The sequence below is a fragment of the Micropterus dolomieu genome, linkage group LG20, assembly GCF_021292245.1.
Source record: "Micropterus dolomieu isolate WLL.071019.BEF.003 ecotype Adirondacks linkage group LG20, ASM2129224v1, whole genome shotgun sequence".
In the NCBI taxonomy this organism is placed as follows: domain Eukaryota; kingdom Metazoa; phylum Chordata; class Actinopteri; order Centrarchiformes; family Centrarchidae; genus Micropterus; species Micropterus dolomieu.
The window spans coordinates 15,674,341-15,696,553 of NC_060169.1; the positions used below are offsets into that span (position 1 = coordinate 15,674,341).

The 22,213-nt window shown below is 38.8% G+C and overlaps 2 protein-coding genes across 3 annotated transcripts in view; one reads left to right on the top strand and one right to left on the bottom strand.

The window, feature by feature from the left end:
- Positions 1-3,522: 3,522 nt before the first annotated feature.
- dhodh (dihydroorotate dehydrogenase) lies at positions 3,523-15,372 on the bottom strand. 2 transcript variants are annotated; one of them, XM_046033598.1, is made up of 10 exons: positions 15,262-15,372; positions 11,674-11,886; positions 11,379-11,578; positions 9,756-9,829; positions 9,152-9,339; positions 7,962-8,075; positions 7,404-7,557; positions 7,144-7,303; positions 5,876-5,969; positions 3,523-4,646 (listed from the first exon to the last, which is right to left on the bottom strand). In XM_046033598.1, the coding sequence occupies exons 1-9, from the start codon at positions 15,277-15,279 to the stop codon at positions 5,894-5,896; spliced, it is 1,197 nt and encodes a 398-aa protein (XP_045889554.1). In that variant the 5' UTR covers positions 15,280-15,372; the 3' UTR covers positions 3,523-4,646; positions 5,876-5,893. The 2 variants fall into 2 exon arrangements, with proteins under 2 accessions (XP_045889554.1, XP_045889553.1); XM_046033597.1 differs by lacking the exon at positions 3,523-4,646 and having other exon boundaries at positions 4,850-5,969.
- A 274-nt stretch (positions 15,373-15,646) lies between these two features.
- Positions 15,647-22,213, top strand: part of pkd1l3 (polycystic kidney disease 1-like 3) — a 17,112-nt gene continuing 10,545 nt past the window's right edge. The window contains exons 1-14 of the mRNA XM_046033255.1: positions 15,647-15,742; positions 15,875-16,159; positions 17,179-17,286; positions 17,445-17,470; positions 17,553-17,586; positions 17,739-17,800; positions 17,922-17,984; positions 18,078-18,236; positions 18,334-18,449; positions 18,596-18,719; positions 18,798-18,917; positions 19,606-19,831; positions 20,114-20,292; positions 21,386-21,616. Of these exons, the coding sequence (XP_045889211.1) occupies positions 16,045-16,159; positions 17,179-17,286; positions 17,445-17,470; positions 17,553-17,586; positions 17,739-17,800; positions 17,922-17,984; positions 18,078-18,236; positions 18,334-18,449; positions 18,596-18,719; positions 18,798-18,917; positions 19,606-19,831; positions 20,114-20,292; positions 21,386-21,616 (1,563 nt within the window). The 5' untranslated portion in view covers positions 15,647-15,742; positions 15,875-16,044. The remainder of the gene's footprint in view (positions 15,743-15,874; positions 16,160-17,178; positions 17,287-17,444; positions 17,471-17,552; positions 17,587-17,738; positions 17,801-17,921; positions 17,985-18,077; positions 18,237-18,333; positions 18,450-18,595; positions 18,720-18,797; positions 18,918-19,605; positions 19,832-20,113; positions 20,293-21,385; positions 21,617-22,213) is intronic.

Consider the following 22,213-nt stretch of genomic DNA (forward strand, 5'->3'; position numbering starts at 1 on the left):
GTAACCCGAGACGTTTTTCCATCAGATAAGTAACTTCATTCAGTTCTCTGGATTGAAACATCCATGTGTTGTGTGTGTTTCCTGCAGGACACAGCAGGCAGATCTTCAGTACAAACCTGCTAAGCCTCTCTAACAAACTTGAGAACCTTTGAAATATATAAACTTGAAATATTACATCAACTTTCAAAATACTTATTTCAAAATACTACAAATCTGTACAAATATTACAAATCCTCTTTGCTGCCACTTAAAATTAAAGTAAATTTTCTTCTGTCCCTATTTCACTGGTGGAATAAACCAACAGAGTATGAGATTAAGAGAAGCAGGTTTGTGCTTGATGTAATGTCCACATATTCATTTAAAAGCAGGTTAATAATGGGTTTATGTTAAAACCTTGGGATTGTCTTCTTTTAAATTATGTACAAATTAAGGGCATATCTCAGCCCAAAAGCTTCTTAGCTGCATCATCCAATAGCTTGCTATGTGTGTTAGCCTTTTAACTTTGGTAACTAGTGCTACATATGAGGATGAACAAAGCAACCGTCTTATAATTACTTATGTAAGTAATTCCATGGCTGTTTGTACTTCGTTTCAGTGGCATGCGTAACCTACCACATAGAGTCAAATTACCAGATAGGATTCACAACCGATTATTTTGAGGTTACTCTGATGATGGAGGTGATGCAAGAATAGCTCTCAACAAGATACAGTCCTGTGTACTAAAAAGTGACACAATTCCTTAAGTTTCCAATGTGTACTTCATCTAATGTATACAGTAGAAGAAAATCGGCAGATCAGCCATGACAACATATTCAATCCCAACATTGCCTTTGGCAATGGGATACATCTGTATTCCTTGAGCACTTAGAGATTTGGGGGTTTCTCTGCCTTCCTCACAGATTTGGTTGGCTCAGTCAAACTGGGTATCATCTGAGAATTTCACTAGTTTTCAGTGAGATTTAAGTCGGAGCTTTGGCATGGGTCTCAGCAGGGCTTTCATGCTCCTGGTCTGAAGCCAATCCAGTGTTGATATGTCCTCTGTGTTTGCGGTTACAGTGCTGTTAGAGTCGTGCATCGATCTAAAGTCTTTGGCAGTGCTGATTCTCACAAGCCTCCCCCATACAATTCTGCTGCCATCGACATGCTTCACAGGGAAAATTAGTTAGATGATGATGAGCTGTGCTCGGCTTTCGGCAAACTCTGCAACGATTTTGTCTCTTGCTCAATGAAATGCCTTTTAACTAATTCCAGGATTTTACATGCCTTTTTCAGGGGTTGCTTCTTTCTTTTAACATATAAAAGGTTTAGTTAATCTCTTTTTTCCCCATATCTAAATGATTAGGACAGCTGATGTCCCAACAGTCAAAATGCTGTATACACTTCCCTAGATTCCGACCTACTTGACAACAAACAAATTATGTTTGATAAAGGTTCACGTAATTCAACTCAGGCTGTTACAATTCCATTTTAGTCTACTTGTAAAAACAAAAACAAAAAATATAAAAAATATTTTAAATACTTTAATGTTCAGTTTATGTATCTAAATTAGGGATATTTATGTAGCCAATTATTGTGCATACTTAACCTATTGTAAGTGAGCACTAATTTGCAGAGAAGAGTGTTTACTGCATTGACATGTCCTACCTGTGAGTAAAAGTAATTGTTACGCAATTGTTTTATTTTGTACTGTGTTTTGTGATCTGTTGTGCAAATTTACTATCGCAGGCAAAATCTGACAATGTTAAACAAACTGAAGGTCATATTCATCCATCCATCCATCGTCAACCGCTTATCCTACATACAGGGTCGCGGGGGGATGGAGCCAATCCCAGCTGACATTGGGCGAAAGGCGGGGTATACCTTGGACAGGTCGCCAATCCATCGCAGGGCACTGAAGGTCATATTAAGGTCTAACAATGTTAATTGCTTTAACACTCACATAACTTGTAACATAATCTTATACATGTTTATTTTATTTTTTTAACATTCAGGTTTGATTAGTTTTGTGACCAATGACGACAATGAATGCCTTCTCAAGCCTATAATCTCTCTTTGAAGAATTTGCCATCTCATATTCCCGAAGAAAAAAAAAAATCAAAAAACACCACATATCACATTTTGCAATGTCATCTAAATAAGGTAAAAAGATAACCTGCACCAGTGTCTAAATGTCAAAACATATACGTGTAACAAATTTGGGCTCATAAAACCAAAACAGTTAGAGAAAGAGGAAAAAAGGGGGTGTCCCAGTGCCCTAGTGGTTAAGACATATACCAGATAACCACAACATCCCAGGCTGGATTCTGCCCGGTAACCCGTGTTGCACGCTTTCTCTCTGTTCATGTTTTCTGTCTGTATCTACAATGTTGACAATGATAAAAGAGAGAACATGAGTACTAAATTAGAACATCCAGTATTAACACTGTGACTACATAGGCAATGTTAGAATAACAGTACACAGGAGGCTATGAAGATGCATTCATCAGCAAGGACCATGCCACAACAATGTCATTTAAAGGTTTAATGAAGATTCTGGGAAAGGTGAGGGTGGTAGAAGGATGTCGTCTGATAGGCTGGTCTGGGAGGATGTATGGAAGACCGGGCAGAGGAAACTCCCTTTACGTGTTCCGTGTCAGAACATACCCCAGACGGTACGATAAGATTGAATAGGAAGAGATGGGGGGATGAGGGAAGAGAGGATGAGTGGATGTGTGTAGGGATGAATGGAGGGAGGGATGAGCAATCTGAGACAGATGGGGCAGGCTGAGTAGAACATGTATAGACAGGCTTGACAGGTGATTAGAGGTGTGGTTGAGGCGTGGCCCCGCTCCCAAACCTAAGTTAACAAATTAACTTTATTTCATTTTGTCACTAAATAGATAAAACAACCAACAGATAATAATCAACAATTGTAATAATCATGTAATCGTTAGCAGTCATTAGTCACGCCACAAGGCTGAGGATTTTGCAGTCTTTTTTTCTAGTTGTTTGAAGCGTTTTGCACGCTGCTAGTGCAACCTGGGCGTCTCACATTTTAGATAGCTTGGTCAAAAAAAAAAGCCTTCCTTGCTGGCCAGAAATGCCTAACATTCGCCTTTTCCAATTTTCTCTAATGTAACCATTAACTGTTTCATATCCTTCAAAACTTCACAGATAAGACAAGCAGGTTGAAGAGATCGTGTTGGTCTCTGGGAAATTGCTATCTTCTGAAATTTGATAAACTTAACATCGTCTCATCGATAATGATAGCAGTCATTATTTGCAGCCCTAGCAGAGTGATGTAGTTTTATTATTCAATGAGGAAAAAAGCCAACCCATGTAGATCAAACACCACTCAACTTCCTCCACTGGTCGTCTGCATTAGCATTAATTTGGTTACATATTCCATACAGGTATTATAACAGCAGAATGTGTATTTTGACTTCATTCATTGCCGTTTTTCCTTCTTTGTTTTTTCTCCCTCTGCAGTAAAAACAAGGACAAATTCCCTCCTCTTCACTGGCCTTGTATAACCAAGACATCTGCTCTCCACTGACAACATTTTATTAGTGTGTTGGTTAGTCACACAACATACAGAATGTGGTAATAAAACAATGCTTGGACTATTGACCTTGTCAAAACATGCGAATGCTACATACGATAGTAGATATTTGTGTAATGCTCATTCATGAGGATATGGCACCAGCGCTGACCTTCTCTTTCCCCCATTAGCTTTCAGATTGTATCAAAACTTGGCACAAATAGCATCTCAGGGACAGAGAAGATGGCTGGGGGTGGCTGCCTCCTAGCTATGATCGATGTCACAAGAGGAAACCGTACATCTAAATGGCCATCAGTTTTGAAGTTTTGCTTCTAGCTAGGCCTTACCTCCCCTCCCTGTGACACCACCCATACGGGACACAAGTCTACACAGCCTCAGGAGAGGAAGAAGGAGGCGCCCATCAGCTCACAGCTGATCCTCACAGTGCTGCTGCCTTCACAGACAATGTCTAATGACTGTCTATTCTTGGATTAGCAGCGGGTATTGTGATAGGCTACAAAGACATCCCAATGTGTTAATGAGTGAGAAAAACCCAACAATAAAAGCAACAGCCTCCACCAGTGGGATGATACCCAGATACCCTTAGCTAGTATCAACAGAGGGGAGTGACAGTTGAGCTGAGGGAAAGAACTTGAAGGGCTTTCTCTATGACTGCAGGGAACATAAAAAAAGTCATCTTAGTTCTTTCAAGGCTGAAAATCTCTTAAATCATCTAAACTCTGCTGTCTGCTGCTGCTACGGATGATTATAAAAATTTGTTGACTACACTCAGAAGTTTATCTTAAAATTAAAAACTGGTTCTTCCCACAGCGTAACTATTTATTCTTTTAACATTTTAGTACCTTAAAGCATATTTTGTGTCAAAAACAGTCCTGCTACAGCAGAAAATTATTCGCCTTAACACGTGCTGTTCTCCACATACAACAACAAAACTGAGTTTGCCAAAACCCAGGGACACCACACTGTGCAAGTACATTCAGATTCAAAACAAGTCCATTTTTCTAATCATGTCAGAGAACACATTGCATGCCACAGCCTATGAGTTTTTGTAACTTTAATACAATGAAAAAATGGCACGTTTCTTTGATTATTGCTTGAAGTTCTCCTGGTGAAGGAAAAAAAGAGGATGGTTTCAGACAGCCAACTTAACCCGACAAAATGCAAAATTTAGTAATGCATTTGTTTTGAAAGTCTTTTTTTGATAGACAATAAACAGATAATGTAAAGTTGGACTAAATAACCTCACGCTCTCATTCATGCAACATAACTCAGGGATTACCAAACAGGTTGTGAAAGGAAATTCAAAACAATTCTTCAAGTGCTTTATTTTATGGTCATCGGTTTGATTCCACTCGTGGATCTCCCACACTGGAACAAATTTTCAAACTTTTACACACAGAATACTGAATCAATGGCTACAAAGTCAGCTTGAGATGGCAGTAAAACAGAAAAAAGAAAATCAGAAATACATGAAATTATGTAATGGGACATCTGCAAATGGCACATGGCTCTCTTGTATGAAAGCATTTCAAGCAGCATTTTGGACAATTAATTACGTTAGTAGAAAGTTTCCAATTTGCACTTATGTCAAATCATAACTTTCACTAAGCATGGAAGTGAATCAGAAAAACATCAGGGCTTTATTTGGGAAATCAAGTGTATCTCTGTTGCCAGGGATGAAACTGACAGTACCTTCAAACAAGAGTACTTTTCAAAAACAGTCCTGCTACAGGAGAAAATAAATACCTTGATCCTAAACCCAAATAACATTTGAGCCGTTATTGTATTGGACTTTATTTTTGTGCAGCAACATCCTGAATATGAATAATACAATGTCAACATTTTAATGTACGTTTCTACTTCTGTATTAGAAAATTCCTCCAGGATAAGAAACAGTTTTTGCTATTTATTCTGTAAATCATCATGTCAGAATACTTTTTGAATATAGTGGAAAAAGAGTTTAAGCACTTTGGTGTCAATATGCACTTCAGATTCATTTACTGCTGTTACACTGTAACAAAGGATGGACGTCTGAAGTTACAAACAGACCTCAGTTTTTTAATGTGTAGATACATAAAAGACTTCTCATTATTGACTTGACCAGAATGTTAAAGTAAAGGTGAGACGCTGAGATTTGGTGCGTTCAGCACTTACACTTAACACAAATACCAAAATAAATGCGGTTTCAACAACAACCAGTTCAGACCTATCTTATCCCGGAAATCAAGATAGATAAACACCAATACTCAGCATTCGTCACAGTTCCGGAAAAGCAGAGGATCGTGTTGCCTAGCTGGAGGAGATGGAGGCTACAGGTGCTGTGTTAACATTTACCATCTCTTTCTGCATCCTCTACTTATGAGTCAATCCATCTGCTCCCCTGTGATCTGCTCCAACTGCCTCTGATACACAGCTGAAACCTTGTTCTCTGAAAAGAAAAAATATGTTTGTAGGGAATGAAATTTCCATAGATGAAAGATAAAAGTACAAGAGGAAAATTGTGCTGTAAGTCTTTGCGAAACACATGACTTGCAAGCAATTTTGACCACAACTGTCTCATTACCCACGCAGTTGCACTAGCGTTTGTCAAACACTACTGTGTGAGCTGGCTGATGCTAAAACTCTGGAGAGAAAACTTTTAAAACAACATTAAAGGATAATATTAAGGTCTTATTTACACAGCTTGAGCTATCATTTTATCACCAGTTATGATAACTCAAAGTAACTGCTGAGATCTGGGAACATGAAAACAACACTAAGTCAGATGGGGCAAAATGATTACAGTTTGTATAAAAGCCATCGGTTTAGCCGGATTATCTGAACCACATTATTTGAAGGCAAAACCAAGAGTGAGTTACCTTATTTTTAATTTATCTTTCAAATAAGTTTGGATGACCTGGAGATTTGTTTAAAATCTGCCTGACTGCTTTTCATCCCCTGTAATGTACTCACAGATTTCAGCAATTCGCTTGGTCAGTGCAATGTTATTTCCAATGATAGGAACAATGTTGTAATAAATCAGAACTATCCTTCAAAGGTGGGGTCAGCGATTTTAATCCAATACATGTCTTTTTGTCAAATTCGGCAAATATTTCCTCACAGTCCACTACCTGTCTGTTCTGTGAGTGCGCTAAAAAAAATTTTTTTTTTGTTTGTGCTCAGCCCTGGCTCTGTAAATAGGAAACAAAGTGGCCCGACCCCTGCCACACAACTCTACTCAAGCTGTTTTAGCCATGATTTGTGTGTCAGGTAATGTTAAATGAGTTGCCCACAGACATCCAGCTTACTTTCTCGTTTGCCAAGATATACTATTATTGTGATGTTGGCTATAATAGCTGCCTGGAGCTGGTGTGCTGGCTCTGGGACCGTTTCGTCCTCTCTGCATGTAAGCTTCACAGCAGCTGGAGCGACAGTTTTCTAACCCAAATACCCAGCTAATGCTAGTTACATTACATTCTGTGTCGTTGTCCACTCTATATCATGGTATTTGTCATGTTGTTGTTTTTCTCCAGAAACATTTACTCCACTTTTAATTATTAAAAAGGAACCAAATATCCGTAAACCTCCACCAAACTATTTGCCCAGGCTTGAGTCCTACTCACTTAAGAAGTTGTTCCAATTCTCGCTTTATCTTCGTCACTACAGGCGGACCCTGGTAGGTCAAAGCTGTGTAAAGCTGGACCAGTGATGCACCAGCACGGATCTTATCCATAGCATCCTGCCCGCTGGCCACACCGCCGATTCCAACAATTGTTACTTTACCTGCAAAAACATTACTAAGTATTAGGTATATTTTATATGCACTTTCTTGAAACTCAAGTTATTGGAAAAGGGCCAAAAATACTGGTGAGTAAATAACTACCTTTGGTGAGGTTGTACATCTCTCTGACAGTGCTAGTAGAGAGGTCTTTGAGAGGTTGGCCACTTAACCCACCAACCTCAGACTTATGCGGATCCTGAAGCGTGTCTGGCCTGGACACTGTGGTGTTAGACACCATCAAACCGTCCACTCCTAGCTGCAAACACAGAAACATAGACCAAGAAGAGGACAGGGATGAGTGACATATTTGCCTGCATTAACAAGAGCAAAACTCATGTAAGTAGGCAATTGTGAGTAAGGGCCATCTGACTTTCAGAGCAGTATGACAAAAACAGAGAGACAGAATGTAAAACCTGTAACAGTTTTCCCCCTGGTATTTTTCTTGTTAGATTAACATTCTGAAATGCGAGAATTACAAATCTATCTGAATTAAATCTCACCGTGCATTTCTATTTACCATATATGCAAAATACAGCTGAAATTAAACATATCAATATTATAGAGAATTAAAAAAAATCTCATGGAATAAAAATTTTATTTAGAATAATAAAATCTAAATGAAATGAAGAAAGGAAAGGACTGCAATGAACAACTTCCAACCTCAGTGACAACATCAGCAATATCTTGTTTGTCCTGGGCAGTGAGGTCAGGAGCAATCTTCACTAGGACTGGAAGTTTGGATTCTACCCGCAGGGCATCGCGCTCCTTCAGCACCTGAGCAGATTGTATGAGCATGTGAGTATATCAGGTGAGGGGGCAGAGGGTGCTACAACAACAGGAAACTAAGACAGAAATACAGTGTACTGTGCTGTAAGATCTAAAGCCTTCAGACTGGGAAGGATTAAAAATTCAGCCTTTAATTGGATGGATGATGAGCTCAACAGCAAAAACACAGAATAATTATTTTGTTTAATGAGCAATTTAACACCAAGTTTAAGCTTGAACACATCCCCTTTTCAAATTCAAAGGATTCTTTCAAACTCTGGCATGTACCTCGGGGTGGGGTTTGATAGGATTTCACAAATCTGAATCAAGTTCTGGACTTGCTTATCAATTCTGAATCCCTTCGAGTTCCTTATTGAATATGCTTAGGTAGTTTATTTGGTGGGGTATTGAGAAATATGTTCTGTTTTTAATTTCACTCAGTATTATACCTAAACTACGGAGAATTTACTGTGCTAAAAGCGTGTAGGGCTTTCATCACATATTTTCTCACTGCTCTCTGACGTTCATTAACCCCGTCCTGACTCATTTTCTCTTTGCTGCGAGGGAAAACAGGATTTGCTCCTTACTGGAGGTGGGCTGTGCTACAGTTGCAGAAGCCATAGAAGCTAAAGTAAAAACACAGTGGAAATAATATTAATTCATCTTTATCAATAAGTAAATATCAACTAAATAAATAAATTTTTCTGCACGCACAATGCAATCATAATGGCATTGGCAGATCCATTTAACAAAAAAGAAATCATGTTCAAAGCAAAACATTTCCTGAATTTGAGTCTGCCAGCCAGCTGGGCCCACCCAGGATTTCTTACTTCTAATTTGGTTACATAATTTTGTCAAGCTTGTAATGTTCTTTAAGATGCTATCGCTGGTCATTTTCTCTGTAAAGTCATTTAAGGCCTTTTTATAATTAGGATCTACTGTATATGACGACTTTTGTTCATTTGTAATTTTAAAATAGTTTAATTATTTGTGAGGGAAAAGGCCGAGCAATAAGGCCAGAAGATTTTTTATTGTGTTAAGATTTTTTCAATCTATTGATTTTATGAACATTCAGACAGTCCTACCGTGTGCAGGAGCTGGTGGAGCTCAGCCTTCCCCTGTAGATCCCGGAGACCTGGCGTATTTGGACTGCTGACATTGACCACCAGGTAGTCAGCCAGTGGGCCCAGCCCTCTCACCCCCTCCAAGTAATCTGCCCCCGCGTCCTGGGATAGCTTGTTCTTCCCCAGGTTGATGCCCAGGGGAAGGCCAGCTATAAACACAGACACACGCACGTATGCAAACAAACACACACACACACACACACACAGGTTAGTTCGGACAACCACAAACACAGGCTGTGTCATGCACATGACTCAACTGGGGCAGAGGCTGCTCATGCACTAAATGGGCTGTAAGCAGGTATGATCGGATGAAAAATAAGAGACAAGGACAGGTCAAGATCATTAAACAGAACAGAATAGTGTATTTAACCATATATGCATTTAGTAGTTGGCTTCCTTATTGGAATCTAAGTAGATTAGTAAATAATAAATGTACACCACAAAAAAATTTAGACAGATTTTTCTCACACTAATTATAGCGATAAAACTGAAAGCAACATTTTCTTTGAAAATAAAAAATAAATAACAGGGTGATGAGAACTCATCATATAAGGAGCCTGCTAACCTTTACGTTGCTGTGCGCCTCTGGCCTTCAGCCTTTCTTGTGCTTCTGCCAAACCACAGCTGTTGAATCCATATCTGGTGAGAAGTGCGAGCACACACACACAAAACGAACATTATATATATATATATATAAAAATAATAATAATAATGTCATGACATTATAATGGGATATACATATAAACTAATTAAGCAGATGAAGCACTGTCTCAAAAGTGTATTGTGGAAATACTGTACTGCTGTATTAATTACAGTATATCTTAACTTTAATTCACAGGTAAAGTGTCTGTTGCAATAACTCAAACACAAATTACCATAAATTACCCATTTCACTGTCTAAAATTTCAAAGTAAACCCATGAACTCTGATTCAGAGCTTAATTAACGTGAACCCTATAATAGCAAACCTTTAGGAAGCATAATCTTTTTGAATATATGGAGCGATGTGAAAAGGAACATTATACAGTAACACAGACTGTCTCCTGCTCTTTGTGAGACGTAACATAAAAGCAGGGTGTTAAGCTGCGGAACATGGTCATTCAAAAGATGAGGGGAAAAAAAGCCATGAATCGCTTCTGAATTCAGCATCTACATGATCCACCAAGCAACAGTTTCATGCAAATGTTCGCTTTTATGATGCTCAGGCTTTTATGATGCATTTACCCAAAACATTGGCGACTTAAATGCAACATACGATGGCAAAGAAGAAATTGGGCATGTGTTGAAATTAAACTTAAGTGGTACGATTATGTGAGATTAGATGTTGCAACATTTTATTATAACATTATTCATAAATGATTAAAACTAATTAATTCAATATGGAGGGGAAATCATTTTCTTATATGTTGCTTACAAGATGCTATTTGTGGTTTTACTAATAGAGAATACACTCAGTTACCAATTTATTAAAATACATATACAACAACCCTGCAAACATCTTCATGAAGGTGGGATTTATTGTAGTGTTTTTGTATTAATTAATTAGGCTTTTTTGTTTTAGTCGTGGGCCCCAGCTGACTACAAGGGCACACAAGCACCAAATGCAGCGTGGAACATGATCAGATGCTGTCCTCCATGCTGTGCATTATTATAATGAGTTGCTTTTCTGTTCTTGATTGCTCTTTGTTCTGTGGTTATTGAGACACTGTGTCAGCTACTTTGAGTTGATTTGTTACTGTAGTCTGGCTAAAGCTATATTGGTTGTTTGATAGTCCGAGACAGCAGCTATGGTGGTTTGAGTGCAGAGCAGGGCTGTTAGATTTGTTTTTATAGACTTGGCACTTCGACTGCTGTCCGTGGTGCTCATCAAAAGCTGCAGGGTTGCAATTGCGTGGTGTCGATGTGTGTCTGTACACCCGTGTGTACAGGAGTGTGCCTTTTGGGGCACAAGACAAATTTTTGCACCTTGGCCAATCACAATTATGTTACGTTGCTGAGAAACAGTGATATATTGTGGTTGTAAGCAGAAGCAGAAAGGCTATCAGTTAGAGCTGGCATATGTGGTAGTAGGATGATGTTGATAGTACGTATTAAACGTATCGCCCAGCCCTACATGTTGTTGTGTACAATCAGTTGAACATACTCCTTGCATTGTCTATTCTTTTCACAAAAGCTTATCAAAATCTTACCTGTTAATAATTGCATGATCCGCAGTGAGTCGAAACACACGTGGTTTGGGGTTCCCCTCCTGAGGCTTGGGAGTGATAGTGCCCACTTCAACAAAGCCGAAACCCACCTTGTACAACCCGTCTATGGCCTCTCCATGCTTGTCAAAGCCTGCCGCAATTCCAATAGGGTTTCTGAACTTTAATCCCAGGACATTCACTTCCTGTAGAAACATAAAAACAAGTCTTACAGTGACTCAGATCATTCTGATGTTAACAGGAAATGTCACAGGAGCAGAAAGTAAAGTGACATGTGTACCAATGATGCAGGGTCCTTGTAGCGGTTCAAAGGAACCAGACCCAGACCTATCATCTTCACTGCCAACACATGTGCCGTCTCTGCCCCCACAATCTTCTGCAGAAGGGGCATCAGCTGATTGGCATAGAAACGCTCATCTCCAACCGCAGTGAGGTAGGAGACAAACAGAAGGCTACCTGAGCTGATGACCTTCAGTGCGTCCTTAAGCTGCTTCTGTTGACAGGAGCGTGAAAATGATACATAAAACTGTTAAAAGGGACTCAGACATTTGTTACTGTGAACAGCCCTAATAGTTCAATAAAAGAATTCATAATTGCGTCAATCCAATTCCCACATTTAAGTATGAAAAGAGTTTGTATACAGTGTTTTGCTAAATGATCAGGTTAATATCTAAAGAGGATGTGGGGTAGGGTACGGGGGGAAGAAACCGCATGGCCATCCCACATGACATCAAGCATGCTAAAACACCAGAAAGATTTCAATGGGACACCGATGGAACTGAGCCACTTTTAATGAAATTAATGAAAGATATCTGCTGCGGAAAAGCTCTATTGGAGGGACGTCGTTGGTGTCTGTTGTTTTTCTAGTCAATGAGCATTAACTAATTTTTCTGGCCACCTTGGGGCAGCGGAAACAAGACATATCATCACAAGTTCATATAGCGAACTTGTTACCCAACAGTGGCATAATTACCCATCAAGCAGTTACAGACCAACATTGTCATTTATATGGAGTCATGCTTCTGGTCACCAGATGTCTGTAAGTCCAATAATCTCTTTAAGCTCCGTTTTCGGTCTCTACTAACTCCTGAGAGAAATATCTGGCTCTAATATTGATTATAGCCACTTTGAAGATTATCTGACGCTGGTTATGTTACTTGACGAGTTAACTAGAGGCAGAAGATGCTGTCAGACTCACAAGCAGTATGCTACATTCATCATTCAACCAATACAGGTGTATTGATCAGGTTATAATTACACCAATTATAAAAATAAAAGTGATTAAAAGACCTTTCTGGCATTACTACAGTATGGTAGATTTGTTGCACCTGTCACTTGGTATTAAAAGGGACAAGTTACAACTTTACAGTTATTGTAAAGAGTGCATGAAGTTCGCTTATCTCCGCACAGCGCCACACAACTTAACTGACTTAAGGGCAGAATCAACTTAAAAGACAACATTCACCGCCTTAGGAAGTTGGTATGACAAATGTCTTAGTCTCTGTCCATCTACTATTAGGTGGACAGAAATTTACTTTCCTATTATCTCTGTTTTGGTCTTGAGGATACTACCTGGCTCTTCACAAGATGGTCCCAAACTTTGTCTGTGCCGTGGTACTGGTTGTACAGTGGGTTTATATAAACTTTCTGCTGTGGCACGGTTGCGGCTTAGAAAACAAAAACAATTTTCCAAAAGAAATCCACGATCTTCAACAATTTGCACACAATCAGCCAGGTTATAGATAGCTGATGTGATTCATACAAAGACTAAGTACGATGTAAAATCAGTGTTTGTTGTTAAGATTTAAGGCAGTCGCATCTGAGTTCATTTTAGGCTTAACCATGTGGATGCCATAAAACAAATCAGATATTAAGGAAAAGCCAGACAAGGAGCAACAATATAAAACCTGCTAGCAGTGGTGGAAGTAGTACTCCAAACCTTTACTTAAGTTCAAGTAACAATGCCACAGTGTAAAAATACTCGGGTACAAATAAAAGTAAATGTAAAAAGTACTCACAATGCAAAATGGCCCCTTTTTAAGTGCCAATTATGGAGCCTTAAAGGTCCAGAGAGATGTTTTTTTTTATCTTATGCACGTTGTATTAAAATCTGTACACACAAATTATTACTTTGTGCAGCAAGATAAAAAATATATGTGTGACTTAAGGGGATCTCATGTTTATCTTTTTTACTCTTATAAGTACATGATGACCTCAGGGAAAACCCAGCATAGCGATCAGACACATACTGTAAGTAAAAAAACCTGTGAGGGTCTGTGGTCATATTTAATAGGAAATAATAACTGATCCCTCCTCACCTTATCATCCCATTGTCATCAATAACCAAACAGTTAAAATGGCTGAGCAACACACTTGTGACATGCAAAAACACAAAGAAAAACAAATTCATCCGCAAGCTTATAGGACTCTATCCATCTCCTTCTACAGAGTATTATTCAACCCATCCTATTGTTCTGCTTCTTTAACATGTTATCTGTTACTCATCGGGCCAAACTCAAAGTACAAGGATTTATTTACATCATTTTACAACAAAGGGTTGTATAACAAGATAAAGTTGTAGCTGTCTTTATGCTACTCACAAAAACATCATATACAAAAATGATATACAGTAGATGGGTGACTATAATATGTTTACATGGTGCAGTACTGAAGATGAACTGAGGAGTCTCACAGCCTGAGGGAAGAAGCTGCTCTGAAGTCTGGTGGTATGACAGCGGATACTTCTGTATCTCTGGCCAGACGGCAGCAGGGTGAACAGATATTGCTGATGCTCGGTAGATGAGTACCAATGATCTCTGAGTGGTTTTTAATAGCCCATGGCAAAGTCCTCCTGCACATCCCAAGCCAGTTTGTGACAACAACCAACACAGCCGCCAGGATAATTGGTTTCCCCACATCCAACCTCACAGAACTGAACGATAAGGCTGCACTGCACGCCTTGCAACCTCAGTAATACAGGACATCACACACCCACTCAATCACCATCTTACTCTAGTGGAGGAACAGAGCACTGAGCTCCAGAAGGGCTCCCTTTGGGAAAAGTCTAATCCCCACAGCCATAGCCGCCTTAAATAATTGGCCTCACTGAACTGGCCTGTGTGTACTGTTGTCTTTGTATCTTGTTACTGTGTGCTGTCTTATGTGTACAGTGCTGTGAAATTTGAAATGTTGAGAAGTCTAATAACTTGACGGTAAGTTTTCTATGTAAAAATCAAAGTAGCTAACGTTAGTAACTGTAGCAGTTAAAGAAAAGGGAGTAAAGTAAAAAGTACATTAACAGTACATGCACATTTCCCCATGAAATATAGTGCAGTAGGTATAAAATCGCATAAATTGGATTTACTTAAGTAGAGTACAAAAACCTCAGAATTGTAACGTAACAGTAATTAAGTAAATTTACTTGGTTACTTTCCACCACTGCCTGCTATTAGCTGAATGAAAACAGTTTATGGAAACTGATTTTCTCTCAGTAATAAATCAGCTGTCGTCCTGATATCTGATTAGAGGTAACCTCCTTTGGAGGGGACTATAACGTTAGTCTGTGTGTTATAGCTGAAAACTAAGCATCCCAAAAACATGAACCTTAATATTTAGGCAATTTTCTTCCAATAACCACCCTAGTTTAATCAAAGGGAAAGCAAATAATAGCAAAGACACCACCACTACATGTGTTTCTGTGGTGATATGCAAGGACGCTGCAACGCTAACCTGGAGTGTTTCCTGCTCTAACGCTACTTTTAGGCGGATCAACCGAGCTAGCAATCGGGAACACAACATAAAGTTTCGTGGCGACGTTTCGATTTAATTGATTCTGCCAAAAACAAAAAACATTCGTCTCTTAATTTACCTTCACATGTCCCGCCATGGACGCGGTCCTGTCATTGCGTTAAGGGCACTGAATGCATTTCCTCACGTTACACAAACCACACGTGGACACAGCTTCCTCAACATCCTCTCGCGATATCTCTACCACGGGGAGGTGGAGGAGATCCAGGGATGTTTACCATCAAATTAAATTAAATTAAGGCACTTCTCAAGAGCGTGGACATTCAGGATGATTTGACTTAAGAAAAAGATACTTATTTTTAAGAATGTATTATTATCATGCATGCATGATAATAATGTAGGCAACGTTTTACATGTTAAAAGCAAAGTGAAAGTTGAAACCTGTCCTTGGTCAGCAGCAGATGGAAGGATCAGCTTGTGTGACCTTCACTGATGCCAAGTGACTCCTTGACTTTGCATCTTGTTTGAGTGTCTGCAGTGATTTTCCTAATTTATTGAGAACATATGCAGAGTTTTTCTGGGGAAAGCTCCCTAATTTCCATGTGAGTGACAGAAGTTATCTTGCTCAGTTGCTGTTCTTGCCGCAGTTTCTGCAGCACTATGTGCTTTAACTCTGTGCATTATAGTAACTATGGGCATGTTACTCCAAATTGCTGTCTTTTTGTGGATTTCAGTTGGATTTCTATCTTTCCCGGAAAAGTCTGAGGCCTGTCCAGGCAACAACTCCCCTGCGTTGTGTGAATTTGTTTTCAAAAATGTCTGTTATGAGTTTGTTGGGGGATCCAAAACCTGGTCCCAAGCTGAGAGCAGCTGTGAAAAGCAAGGAGGGGAACTCCTGAAGGCGATGACCATCCCAATCAAAATCTTCCTGAAGAACATCACCGGAGGGAGAAACACCAGCAACTTCACCTGGTGGCTGGGAAAGGGGGTCCAAGGGCTGTACCAGGGACCCGCCATAAGTGAGTAAAATGCGCACACACAGCATTTCTTTTGTTTATGTATTTTTATTTTTGTAATTTATTGTGCTTTTGGCTTGATCCTTAAAATCAGGCAGTGTCTATTTAAGACCCTCCGTCAAAGGTTTACATGCAGAGCGGCGAGGCTTTGTGACCAAAGGATATTCAACATTTTAAAGAGAAAAGGGCACACATTAGAAATTATTTCACAGTACAACAAAATTCAACTCACTTTGCATGCATTGACTAAGGCTGGGTTTCAACTGAAATCTTTTATTGAAGGTACCAACACAATCTGAATATCAATATTTTTTGGACTCTGTGTGTGTGTGTGAGTGTGTGTGTGAGTGTATGGTATCAAGTCAAATCAGAAGATATTTTCTCAAACAACAATTAAACAATAAACAATACAAAGTCAGTACTTGACATATTTAGAAATTAGTAAAATAAATTAGATGTATTTACCATAACGTACTAATTGCGGCATGAAATTACTGTAAAAAATATTTAGATCATAGGCAACCTCCTTCAATAAAAGTTTCATCTGATTCTGTTCAAAGCTGTTGAGATTGGCTTGAGTTGAGGCACTTTTGACTGAAAGATATTGTTTACCCCCTCCTTGACATTTTGTGAGTTGTCAAGTTTTTGTTTTTATGTCACTGAAGCACTCACACCTTTAAAGCTGTCTGTATAAGTTTTCACTTGTTATCTTTTGACATGTGTGTTTGTTCATTTCTGGAGCCATCAACCGAAAATTAATGGACAACAATGTTGATAATTGATACATTTGGTATAAATATAAAAGTAAAACTAACTAAAAATAACTATATTTTGGTTTTGGATTGTTAATTAGACAAAACAAGCAATATGAATACTTCACACTGGGCTCTGTGAACTTGATGTATTTGACACTTTAATTAGTCTGAAAAATATCGGACAGATTAATTAATAGTGGCAGCCCTAATGGTTTTTGTCTTCACTGGCTTTTCCTAATGGTGTGTCTGTGTGTGTTCTTTCTAAAGCAGAAAATGTTGACATCTCAAAGGACAACTGCACATACATGAAGCTGAATCCTCTTCATCTCATCACATCTGACTGCAACCAGAGACGAGGCTTCCTCTGCACCCACAGTATGCAACAACAGCTTCCTAATTACTGCTTAAACTCCATTCATTCTTCCTTTAAGTGTTCTTTCTTTCCTTTCTGTCTTGCTGATTTCTTTTTTTAAATGAATATGCATTTTATTTGCAACATGTCATTGTTAAAAGTGTCCTTCTTGTTTTTAAAGATTTGTGGTCATCATCCAACACAAAGGTAAGAGTCACATTTCAGAGTCAGTAAGAAGCCATGTAAACACCCACTGAATTTGTTAGTTTTGTTCATGTTTTCTTTGCAGAAGACAATGGCATCCAGTCATGCAGCCAGATCCCGTAAGTTAGATTGAAACATTATGTGTCGCATTATTTCAATCAACCAAGAAAGTCATTCAACTGAATTTGTGTATTTGCCTCTCTTTCTTTCTCTTCCTCTCAAACACACACACACACACACACACACACACACACACAAACTCTGATTTCAGGGCTCAAAAGGGATTCAACTGACATGGGCTCGTATGTTAGAAATATTGTCGCCCTTCTCCAGGTGAGAGATTTATTTTACACACAGAGTGACCCGTGAATCATGAAGCTCACTGAATGGTACAGTGATTGGCCTTTTGTTAATTATACCTCAAAGTTCACAAGTGCTGTTTTTTTTGAGACAGGCAGCGGATAAAGAACTGCTGCGAATGGAGACAACAGAAGGGGAGCCGACTGCTAAAAGCAGGGTGGGTACCTTCACTTTGGAGAGCCTGTGGAAAGTATTCCATTTTGGTAATTGTCACGGCACATTAAATGCTGTCTGTTTTTCCCTTTTACAGGACAACTTCATTAGGTATTTATTGGGAGGCACTAAAGCTCTGACACCACAATTTGCTATCCAAAACAGCAACATTATCAGTCACATCATCAACTGTAGCACTGCCATTAACATTCTCTCAGTGAGAAAATGTGACATCCAGACTAACCCAAACCCTACTGTAAGTTCAAAGGAATGTGTGACTGACAGCTTTAAGCAATCATACACATTATGGCTATCATAGTCAGGTGATGGTGCATTCTTTTTTCCCTCTCTAGAATTTGTTTGAGGACATCTTTGAGATCTTTAGGACAATCTCCTTGCTATTGGGTCGCGCTAATGGTACACAGCAGTTTATCATCAGGTACCCATCAGGCACCATCTATCAAAACAGGTCAGTATAAGACTTTCACTTTCTTCTGTTGCTACTTTTCTTTAATTTTAACCATATAAATGTGGCAAAAATTTTAAAACAGTTATGCAATGTGTTCTAACCCCCCCCCCCCCCCCCCCCCCCCCCCCCCCCCCCCACTCCCCCAGTTCTAAACCTGCTGAAATCAGCAATGTAGTGCTCGGGTCAGAGAAAGATGGGACGTTCATCAGACTCCCCTCATATTCAGCACTGCAGTCTCAGCTTGGAGAGTATAGTGCAATCATCTCTCAGGTCAGTGTGTCCCATCATCATGTGTGTGTTTTTGCATCTTTGTTGCAGACTTTTTAACAGAGCTTTTCTAATTCTTAGATGTCTACATTCTTGGTGAATCCCCATCCGTCAGACAACATTTCAGGAATTGTTTGCAGCCTTATACTTAGTGATGGAGTCTCAGATATAAAGCTGGCAAACCTGACAGAAATGATAGAGGTACAGCCAACCTGAGAATTGGGTATTGTATTTGTATCACTGTGCGCACCCTTCCCAGATCGACAGTGGAGTTAGCAGTGAGAAGGACCACAAAAAAGGAGAGCTAACCCATCCAAAATGGGGAGAAAAGGTGGTGACTACAACTGAGAAGAAAACGAAGAGGCTTTTTATTGTTGTGTCTTGCAAATAAATATGCCAACAAGTCCAACAATTACCTATTTGTAAAGTACACACCATGAGCATGTGTCTGAGAATTAATCTGTTGCTTGTTAATTAGGTGATGGTGCATGTTACTGTAGGAATATACATCTGATTTGTATGTTATTATTATGATGATATATATAGAAGTCATCTGATTTGTTAATGTGACGATGTTTATATAAAACTTTAATAAAATACAAATACTTTTATATTGTAAAACTTACATAATCAAAAAGTTTAACCTTCATATCTACCACAAGATTATGTTATATTACTGATAAAGTAAATGCAATTTTAAGATATAAAATATATCAAGGGCAAGACTCATTAAATAGTCCGTCTCCTCATCTTTTCCACATTTTTGAGCAAAAAATTTAATCTAACAACTTTATTGGCAAGGGGAAAAATACCACACATTAATTTTGCAATTATGTCCATAAGTTTGATTTTAATAGTAGTAATACATTGCTTTCTCTTGTTTCTCCAGATCTATTTGCCTCAGCCAAATGCGTCCACACCGCTGAACACTACTGTTGTGTTGGAGAAAGACACAAAAGCGATAACCATCTTCGAAGTCTCAGACCCTAATGTGACCATCTTCTTCAGCGTGATGCCCAGTGCCAATGTGTCTTTAGTTCTAGTGCTGTCTAAAGGGTCACCTAATGGTTCATATTCAGGCCGCAGAACCACGAATACCACCTTGACACAAATAGGTAACTGCCGCTGCAAGCAGGCATTGACATATTACTTCATAGCCTTACCTCTGATTTCTGTTGTTTTTAGTCATCTAATGTAACAGTGTGTAGAAATAGGATCACTGTTGCCCAGGTAAGCATAATAACAACACAAAATAGAACCAAACGAATTTAGCATTATTTGTTTTACTTGTGTTATAATACATCTAAAAATATAAAATCAGATGGAAAAAGGGTTTCATTTGTTTTATTTTAATTGATTTTAGATTATGAACTTATGTTAGTTGATTTTTGCAACAGGAGACTATCGCTATATGATAACCCCAGAGATGTTACAGCAGACCCCTGGTGTCTGGTATGTTAACATCACACTCAATTCCACCTGGAAGCCGGGCCTGACACTGATCATCACTTCTTTTATGAGCAAGTGCTTGTACTGGAACAAAGACAGGGAAACATGGAGCACTGATGGCTGCAAGGTGAGTTTCCAACTGGATTAATTTGGCTGTATTGTTTTGACTCTGCATGTACAGTTCTAGTAGCAGTGGTGGATGAAATCCACAAATCCTGTACTTGAGTAAAAGTAAAGATACCCTTGCTCCATTAAAAGTGAAGTCTAATAGTTAAAAATACTAAAGTATCAAAAGTAACTTTTTACTTTTGATACTTTTAGTATTTTTAACTATTAGACTATTAGACTTATTATATCTACTTAGACTAGTAGATAAAATAAAGTAGTATGGTTATGTTTGTCAGAGGTTCCTGACATGACAAACAGAATTTAAAAATACACTAGCCAAAAATGTCCTGCAGTGAAAATGTTACTAAAGTCAGTATAATTGGGAAAATGTACTATAAGTATTAAAAGTAAAAGTTCTTATTGCAAAAAGAATACTGTCCTGTGACTGTTATACTATTATGTATTAGATTATTATTATTATTACTCCAGTGCATTAATGTAAACGCAGGACTTTACTGTTGTAATTGTTGAGGGGGAGCTTAACAATTAACTATTTGTTTCGGAGGGCAAATAATGATTATTTTTCTTATGGATTAATTAATTTAAAAATAGGGAGAAATGCCATCATAATTACCCAGAGCCCAAAGTGACACATTTAGAATGCTTGCTTTATCTAACCAAAATTACAAAGATCAAAATTATTACAAACTAATTAAAATAATTTAAAAGGAAAAACAGCAAATCTTCACATTAGTGAAGGTGGAACCATGAAATGTTTTTTTACCCGAAAAATTTCTCTAACATTTAAACTTTTTGGCAGTTAATGTCAGTGTCAATCTAATAATCGTGTCAGCTGTTCTTAAATTTTTGGTAGTTTATAACAAAATATGAAAAGTACAAGTAACTAAAGCAGTCAAATAAATGTAGTAAATTGAAAAGTGCTGTATCTCCTGCTAAGATGTGTTAGAATAGAAGTAGAAAGTGATATGAAAAGAAAAAACTCAAGGAAAGCACAAGTACCTCAAATTTGTAATTAAGTACAGAGTAAATGTACTTAATTACTGTTTAGTAGTTGTTGTATATCAGACAGTGATGTGCTGTCTTTGTCTCAGGTGGGAGAGAAAAGCACTCCAGAGCAAACACAGTGTCTTTGTAACCACCTGACTCTCTTTGGGAGCTCCTTCTTTGTGATGCCGAACAAAGTGGACCTATCTCGAACAGCAGAGTTGTTTGCCACTGTGTCTCAGAACTATGTGGTGCTGGCACTGCTGTGCGCTTTCTTCGGCCTCTACCTGGTCACTCTGCTGTGGGCCTGCTATGCTGACCGCAGGTCACACTCTAAGGTAAGTCTTTCCAGACTATTATGAAACAGGGCCGATATTTATCAAGCTTCTCAAAGTGCCATATTCGTCTTAAGTGCTGAGAATTCATGAGATGTACTCCTGCTTTCAAACTTCAGAATAAAAGCAAGTTTCTGCAAATTTCTAAAAGCTAATAAACAAACTTACTCTCCCAGTTATTTAAGACAGCTCCAGAGGTCTCTCAAGTGGTTAGGAGTTGCCAGTAGGGGCTTGTGATGGCACTGTGGAGACAGAGACATGCGCGAATATTTCAGGAGAAGAAGAATGTTTCTAAATTATTTGACGACGCGCACTTGATCAGTTGGGGTCACACAGTGCAGGCATAACCTTTGTCAGCGAGTTGGTGAGGGACGTCAACTCACCACTGACTTTACACTTTCCAACCCCCCCCCCCCCCCCATGTTTTCATCTAAACTGAAGGTTGTGATGACACTTTGTTTATTTGTCACAGGAAAAATGCATCAATGCTGATGATTTTGGCCCGTGACAATCAGCCGAATTGTCATGGAAACAATTATGCCACTTTCAGCTCCAGACACTGTCACACGTTTCATCAACTTTCCAACCCCCCCCCCCCCG

Bases quoted from the DNA above. Each gene is read 5' to 3' on its own strand.
- dhodh (XM_046033598.1), bottom strand. The intron at 11,579-11,673 runs GTACACATGTCA...ATGTTTCTACAG, and splicing joins ACAAGGACCCTGCATCATTG to GAAGTGAATGTCCTGGGATT. The intron at 9,830-11,378 runs GTAAGATTTTGA...ACTTCTCACCAG, and splicing joins GATCATGCAATTATTAACAG to ATATGGATTCAACAGCTGTG.